We start from the raw sequence: 8100 nt of genomic DNA on the forward strand, positions 1-8100 counted from the left end.
CACACACACACACACTCACTCACTCACTCACTCACTCACTCTTTTCCATTATGGTTTATCACAGGATGTTGAATATAGTTCCCTGTGCTATATAGTAGGACCTTGTATCCATTCTGTATATTTAGTAATTTGCATCTGCTAATCCCAAACTCCTAATACATCCCTTCTCCACCCACCCCCTCCCCGCCTTGGCAGCCACAAGTCTGTTGTCCATGTCCTGAATTATGATTCTTGAATCACCTTCACTGTTCTATTTCCCGTTTGTGCCTCTGATATTTTTAATTTCGTTGTGGACACCTCTTCTCCTAGGTTTGGGGTCACAGAGGCAGAAGGAGAGAGCTGGCTGACGTCCTTGCTGACCGATGGGGCGGCCATGTCACACTGGTGCACATTACTTAAGGGCTTTGGCATGGGCGTACTTTTCTGAACAGTGCTTGTGTATGTTTGCCAAAACCATTTTTGTGTAATAGATTTTTGTTTTATAAGTACACTCTTAACCAGAAAGAGGGAGGAAAAGTAGATTCTTACATTCATTGTATCTGGAAATGGCTTCTTTTTTTTAAAAAAAATGCAGAGTGGACGCAAATATCTACCAGGTATCTTCGAGAGCAGTTGGCCAAGATTTCCGACTTCTACCACCTGGCTTCCAGCGCGGGCGATGGCCCTGTCCCTGTGCCACCTGACGTGGAGCAGGCCATGAGGCAGTGGGAGTACAACGAAAAGTTGGCATTCCACATGTTCCAGGTAAGCTTCCTACGAAACTCAAGACTGAGGGCACGTTCCTTATACTTTATTGTTTGGGGGGTGTTACATTATATCATCATATGAACTATTGCATTCAAAGAAAGACATCCAACATAACTCTGAATTTGTATTAAAGGTAACACCTTTGCCCCGAGATGGCAGCTTCCTATTATATGTATTGATCGCCAACATTCAGTGATGTCAGCTTTTTTAATGCCATTAATTGGCTTATAATGGCACTATTAAATGTAATCCTCCCAAGCCATTTAACTTTGCAGAAATTGGAGATATTTATTCAAAGAATTTTTTATGCTGATGCTTCCTATCTTATAGTAGATTTTCTTTAGAGCTTAGTTATTCTGTGGAAAGGTCATCTTAATTTTGTTTGGCTGCAGATTAAAATATGGTTGAGAGGATGGGTAAGACATTGAGGACTGATTAAAACTTCCATCCTGAGACACTGATGTGCATCATACTGACCAGAAGATGGCACTTGTGCTGTTTTTTGCCTCAGTCTTTACTCTTGGTGAATAGGAAGGACAAGTGTATTCATCTGAAGCTGTATTATCAGCATAGACTTCCATGACCTGGTATTGTGATGGGGTAGGTGGGTAGAAAGGATGTGTGGTTTCTAAATTTCTACCCTTAGAACGTTAATTATAATTTCCACGTGGTAAGCAACTTTTTCTAAGAGCTCAAAGTAGGAAACAGCCTGGTCCTTTAGGAGGTAGCTTTGTTAGTTTTAAATCAGTAAAAACAAAAATGCTTACAAATCCTAGTGTCATTTAGCAGAGGACTCCTTCCCTGCCTGCTCTGAGCTTTTATTGAGTTGAGGATTTAGCCTGCATCTTTGAAAAAGTGTCTCTAAGCATGCTTAGTATTTTTGAATGATTATTTTTAGGAACATGGAAATCAGTATCTCCTTTATAGGACGCAGTTAGGTTCTAAATGGATGAATCTGAGTTTAATGTTAACATTTAAAATTCATTATATTTTAATTCATTGTAATCTGAAATGTGAAACTGACTGTATGTGTGTGCAGACATTCATGTGCAGAAATGCGGGTACAGGTGCATAAGAAAAGCATCTTGAGGATGAACACTGTGTCATCCTTGGAAGTCAGGCTCATGAAGACTCTCTTTTTTTGAACCTTGCATTCACCATCTCTTAATCCTTAATGCAAAGTTCCATCTTATTTATTTCTTTAACATGAAGTTTACTTTATTGGTCTGATAATTTTAAATTGCACTTTTTCCTGTAGCTTAACTGTTAGCTGAAACATTTAAAAAATTAGAAATCAGCAATAAGGGGAATTCTCTGGTGGTCCGGTGGATAGGACTCCCTGCTTTCACTGCCAGGACACGAGTTTGATCCCTGGTTGGGGAACTAAGATCCCTTGGTGCAGACAAAAAAAGAAAAGAAATTAGCAATGAGTGAATGCTTTGATATCATGAATGTGGTGTCACTGTAATGTTTTAAATATATAAACAGTAATTTAGCAGTATATTTTTAAATGAATTGTCAATAATCATGGTAGTAGACCGCTGGTTATATGGTCCATAGATATATCAGAGTTTCTAGGAACAAAGTAGGGCTTCATTTTAACTACTAAGATTATTACCAGAATGACCATAAAAGTTTCCGTGACTTTAAACATAACTTTTTGTTTCTGTCTTTGTTTGTCTGTTTTACATTTTATTGGAGTATAATTCTTTACAATGTTTTGTTTCTACAGTACAGCAAGTGAATCAGCTTTACACACACACACACACACACACACACACACACATTTCCCTTTTTTCGATTTCTTTTCCATTTAGGTCATTTGTTTCTGTCTTGACTCTTTTATGATGTGAATCATAATATAAAGCTGTAATATGACATTAAATATATGTGTACCTAGAATGTCATAAAGAAGTATATATTTGTGTGTGTGTGTGTGTATATGTGTGTGTATGTGTGTGTGTGTATATATATACACGAAGGCAATAGATGAAAACGTTAACAGTGCTTATCTTAAGGGGGGCTATACCAACCCTGTGGAACATTTTGGAAATTTGTGGGCATGTTGTTTTTAGTGTAGTTATGTCAGAAGTTTATATGTTATTTTATTATAAATTCCTTTCATTTTTTACAGGCCATTGATTTTTAAAGTTATATTTTGTAGGTGGGTTATGGTATCTGAAATTCCTTTTAGGATAGCAAAAGAGGCTACTAGAGGGCCTGGGCTCTGATGAGGTTTTCAGCCTCTTTTGGAGATGATGGTATGATAGGTGCTTTTGTTCTTTGTAATGATCAACATTGGCCAAGTCCTCCTTGAGCATGAGCTCATCAGTTCAGTTCAGTCGCTTAGTCGTGTCCGACTCTTTTGGACCCCGTGGACTGCAGCACGCCAGTGTACTATGAGTTCTTAGTACACTGAAATCTAGCCAGGCACTTGACATGCTCTGGGAATCTGAATGCTTCCAAATTTTCTTTCTTGTAGGAATTAATTTTTATGAATTTAGAATGAGGCAGGTATGCAGAAACAACCAAAAAAACCTCCAAAGCCAACTGTGCAAAATAACACCAGTTATTTTCTTTCTTTAGAATTTCACCTTTCATCAATGAGACTGTTTTGCAACAAGGAAAACAATAGTAAAATTATACTTACATATAAAGATAAGAGTGGTTTTTTTTTTTTTTTAATTTTAGTTGGTTTTGCTTTAACATTATCAGTGTAATTTTTCTTTGTTCATTTAAGGAAGGAATGCTGGAAAAGCATGAATATTTGACATGGATATTGGATGTGTTAGAAAAGATCAGACCAATGGATGATGATCTTCTTAAACTCTTATTACCACTAATGCTGCAGGTATAGTACATGTAATCATGAGCCAATTGATTTTATGGGCAAGGAATGAGTCTGGTAAGAATGAAGAGGTAAGTAGAGGTGGCTTTTTTGAAATGGAAGGAGGAAAGATCTTAATGCTACAACACTCGAAGTGATAAGAGGCTTTCGTGTAAGTTGTAAAGGTCACTTGTACTAGCCATGTGTCCCTCTCAAGTATTCTCACTCATGTGAATTTCCCTTGTCCCTGAGCTGAGCAAATAGCTCTCTAAATACTGTCTCCTTCACATAGATCTCTGTGAAAACAAAACCCATTATCTCTGTTTAGGGATATAGAGGCTCTTCTACATTCTTTTAATATTCTTTGAGCCCCCGGGGGTGGGAACATCCTATTTTCATGATTGTCTTGAGGTGTGTTAAAATTTAGGCTGTCTGGATGAAATTTATTTAAAGAAAAATTCCTGGAAAAGTAACTCATATATTTGACAATTCAGGCAATATGAAAGAGTGTCCAGTGAAAGGTAGCCAGTCCCTTCCAGAGCCCACACCATACTAGTGATCTGCGTCTTCCCCAAGTCGTCTGGACCTGTGCTGCCCACTCTAGTAGCTGCTAGCCAACATGACTCGTGAACCCTTGAAATGTGACAAGTTCACACTGTGACGTGCTCTTTGTTTGAAGTGCCCACCAGGCTTCAGACCTGGTATGGAGAAAGGGGTGTATAATATCTCACTAATGTTGTGAGATAACTTTGTTGATAACATGTTGAAATGATAACTTTTGTGTTGATAACATGTTGAAATGATAGCATTTTAGATTTAGGTATAGTGGGCCAAATAAAATACATCTTTCTTTTAATTTTATCTGTGTGTGTGTTATATTTTTGCCACCCAATGGATACTGGAAAATTAAAAATTACATGTGTGGCTTGCATTATATTTCTCTTGGACAGCATTGGTCTGTATTAGTACTTCTGAAAGCTTTTGTTTTTGTTTGTAATGTTGAGAAGCCTGTATTATAATGGTCATCTCACCGAGTAGCCTGAGACGTGACTGAAGGCTGGTGTCCTTGTGTTCCTCAGTATTCAGATGAGTTTGTCCAGTCGGCCTACCTGTCCCGTCGTCTCGCCTATTTCTGTGCCCGGCGTCTGGCGTTGCTGCTGAGCGACAGCCCCAGCCTCCTTGCCGCCCACTCGCCCCATGTGATAATAGGCCCAAACAGCTCCAGCATCGGGGCCCCCAGCCCTGGCCCCCCTGGCCCCGGCATGAGCCCTGTGCAGCTGGCCTTCTCCGACTTTCTTTCCTGTGCACAGCATGGCCCCCTGGTTTATGGACTTAGTTGTATGTTGCAGGTAAGTCCTTGGCCCTTCCTGCTTTATGTCCACATTCTGTGCAGCAAACAGCGGACTTGGGGGTGATGCTTCAACTCTCATGTCACAACTCTAGTTTTATCCTGGTCTAAATAACTGATAGATGGAAGTTTCCTGTTCTTGTATCCCTGTGTTGGATCACAATGCGAGAGGATTCATTGCTTCTGTCTAGTTCTTTATTGGGGTTGTTTTATGATTAAAAAATTGTTCAGGGAACCCATGGAATAAGTAAGCTGTGTTACTGTTCTTTGGGGAAGACAGCTTCTCCATGCAGCATTATGTAGCTTCCTCAGTCGGCAGCTTGAGATGGTTGCCATCTCTCTCTGTTTAAGATCCTAATAGTTTTCTCAGACTCTCTTTAGCTGCCCAGCATCATTGCTTGTGTGGTCCAGGAGAATGTCAGCCCCTGGCCCAGTGCTACCAAGAGTGAGATACAGCCCTGTCCTAGACCTGGGAGCTCAAAGATCAGTGTTCAGGTCACATTTCTTGGGCTCCTAATGTGTCATGCTCTTAGTAAAGGGCTTTGAGAGTCCATGTGCTGAGATGAGGGAAGGTTGGTGGAGGGATGCTCGGGGCTGATTTGAGAAGTGGAACTTTCAGTTCAACCTAGAATTCAGGGAGGTTTTCTGAAGAAAGTGGTCTGGTCTAGCACTTACATTGGTTTAAAACAAACAAACAAGGTGTAGACTGTTCTTGGCAGAGGGGGCAGTGTGGAGAAAGGCCCGGGGGTTGGTAAGTCATCTTGTGGGCAGGTTGGCTTTCTTGGAACATAAAGTGTGAAATGTGTTGGGGGTCAGGGATAGAAGACCCCCCATGTGCCTTGTAATTAGGATGTCATTGGGAAGTTTTATCAGGGAGTTTTATGGTCAGTGTGTGGTTTGTTAGATTGCTTTGGCCACAGTAGAGGGAAGGTCTTTGGGAGTGGGGAGGGTAGGGGAGAGAGAGACAAGGAAAGAATCAGTTTGGATGAGTCTGTGTAAGTTCAGTTTTGGACTGTCTTATCTCCAGTTGATATGTTCAAGAGATGGTTGCATGTCTGATTCTGAAGACGGGGCAGACCACAGACCAGGGGTATGGATTTGGGCCACTTAAGGCTGCTTGGCTGGTCAAGACCTGGAGAGGGAGTGATGTCCTAGAGAGTTAGTAGTGAGGGATGATCTGTGGCCCAGAGGGAACAAGTAGGTAAGAGATAGCAGGGGGGAGGATCCCAGAGGTGACCAGGGAAGTTTGGGCAGGCTGGAGAGAAAAGAGTGAGGTGGGAGAGTATTGTTAGAAACAAAGATGATGAGACTATTATAGTCATAATTCAGTTGTAATGATAGCAGTAGCATTTATCATGTTCTATAGGCACTCTTCTGAGATGTAGGTATATTGCATCATTTAGTTCTCAGAATCATCCTATGAGAAAGGAGCCAATATCATTCCTGTAACAGGAATGATGAGATGGTGGCACAGGTCACACAGCAAGTAAGAGGCGAACCTGAAAATTGCACCCAGTTGGGACCCAGAGTTCACACTCTTAACCACCATGCGGGACTGCCTCTGTGGGCACTGTAGGAGGTTTCGAGATGAGTGCACAGTGCCCAGGTGACTGGGGAGGTCTGATAAGGAGATGACTGAGACTCACATGGTGGTTGAGATCGTCAGTGAATGATAGTGAGGAGTCATGTTGAGGTGTGAGTGAGGAACATTGGAGATTTGAGAATCATTCCTGTGAAGGGAAGAGAGTTTGGTGCTAAGTGAGTGGAGATTTTTTAGAAAAAAGTTTTGCTTTTTGATAGGCAAGCCTGAATGCATTCCTAAGCTAAGGGTACACTGGTAGAGGGGAGTCTGAGACAAGGAGCGGAGGACTATTGGATGGATCGGTGCCCTGGATACTGGAGGCTTTGGAATTAAGAACACAGGGAACTACTTCCCCATGGACAGGAGACGAGAAGAGGAAGGCAATGGGGTGTGGACCAATGAAGACCAATGCTCCTGCTGGTGGGATTCAGGGCCTGAGTTTGATATATGCCATCTGGTTTCCATGCAGATGTCTCCTGGGCCTCAGAGTCTAGTTTTTTAATACTTTGCATTTTAGAGGAGAAAGACTGCACTCGTTCTCTGAGCTGGTATAGTTGAGTGGCATAAGAATGTAGTGGGGAAGACGCCTTCTAGAATCATTACTGCCCTGATTGTAGCCTCTGCTCTGCCAGGTCGTAGCTTTCACGTTGTGCCTCTGTTTCCCCATGTGTGGATGGGGGCTGGGGACAGTTCTTACACTGTCGCTTCCAGGACAGTGTTCAGCACAGAGTGTGTGCTTAATTTAATGAGAACTCTAATACTTAATTATAGTATTATAGAACTATAGTACTTAATTTAATGAGAACCTAATCCATAGTTAGGGTTAGTGAGTGTAGTGATTCCAGGCCTGAAATCACCTTGGGCTGGTCGCTCATCTCCTCCGTGGCTTCCATTCCTTTTTGGAACAGTTGGGAAATACTGCTTCCTACTGCTTGGGGTGGTTGTGATGTATAGGTAAGTTGGTCAGAGAAACTGCATTGTGCAAGCTGACAGAGTAAAAAAATGTCTACAGGGGTCCAAGGTTGAGGTAGGCAAGCTATAACCTGAAGGCCAGGTCCACCCTATAGGCTAAGAACAGGTATTATATTCTTTAAACAAAAAGGAAGAGTAGGTAACAGGGACTTTAGGTGACCTGAAAGCCTTAAAAAATATTTGCTAACTGGCTTTTGTAGAAAAAGTGTGTTGCCCGGGCCCTGTGCAGGGTTGCTGCCTGCCCAGGATTTATGAGGCTACGTATCATACCATTATTTGAAAGGTAAAAAAAATAAAAATCTTTTTAGATTTTACAGGCTTAGGAATTACATATTTTAATTGCATGAAAAACATTGTTTCAGGAGATAATTTTAAAATTTATTGCATTTTTATTAAATTTCCTAGGTTCTTATGCTAGAATTTAGCTTATAAATTATAACATTCCTTAATTTCTCAATAAGTGTATTTTTACCTATTCAAATGAATAATTCTGTCATAATTTTTTTGTCTCACCATTTGAAAAGTTGAGACTGGGGGTAAGAAAAGACGTTCATGTTTTAAGCTCACTCGTTGAAAACTGTAATTTAACTATGATGTTTTTTTTTTTTTTTTAACTCTTTTAAT

General features: G+C 40.9%; 1 protein-coding gene across 8 annotated transcripts in view; it reads left to right on the top strand.

Moving 5' to 3' along the window:
• MED12L (mediator complex subunit 12-like) overlaps positions 1–8100 on the top strand; it is a 368195-nt gene that overhangs the window by 75152 nt on the left and 284943 nt on the right. For all 8 annotated transcript variants that reach the window (XM_010835383.1, XM_010835387.1, XM_010835384.1 and 5 more), the window contains 3 exons: positions 575–744; positions 3488–3598; positions 4654–4923. In XM_010835383.1, coding sequence (XP_010833685.1) covers positions 575–744; positions 3488–3598; positions 4654–4923 — 551 coding nt within the window. The remainder of the gene's footprint in view (positions 1–574; positions 745–3487; positions 3599–4653; positions 4924–8100) is intronic.

This window comes from Bison bison, unplaced genomic scaffold (assembly GCF_000754665.1).
Source record: "Bison bison bison isolate TAMUID 2011002044 unplaced genomic scaffold, Bison_UMD1.0 scf7180017864042, whole genome shotgun sequence".
Lineage (NCBI taxonomy): Eukaryota > Metazoa > Chordata > Mammalia > Artiodactyla > Bovidae > Bison > Bison bison.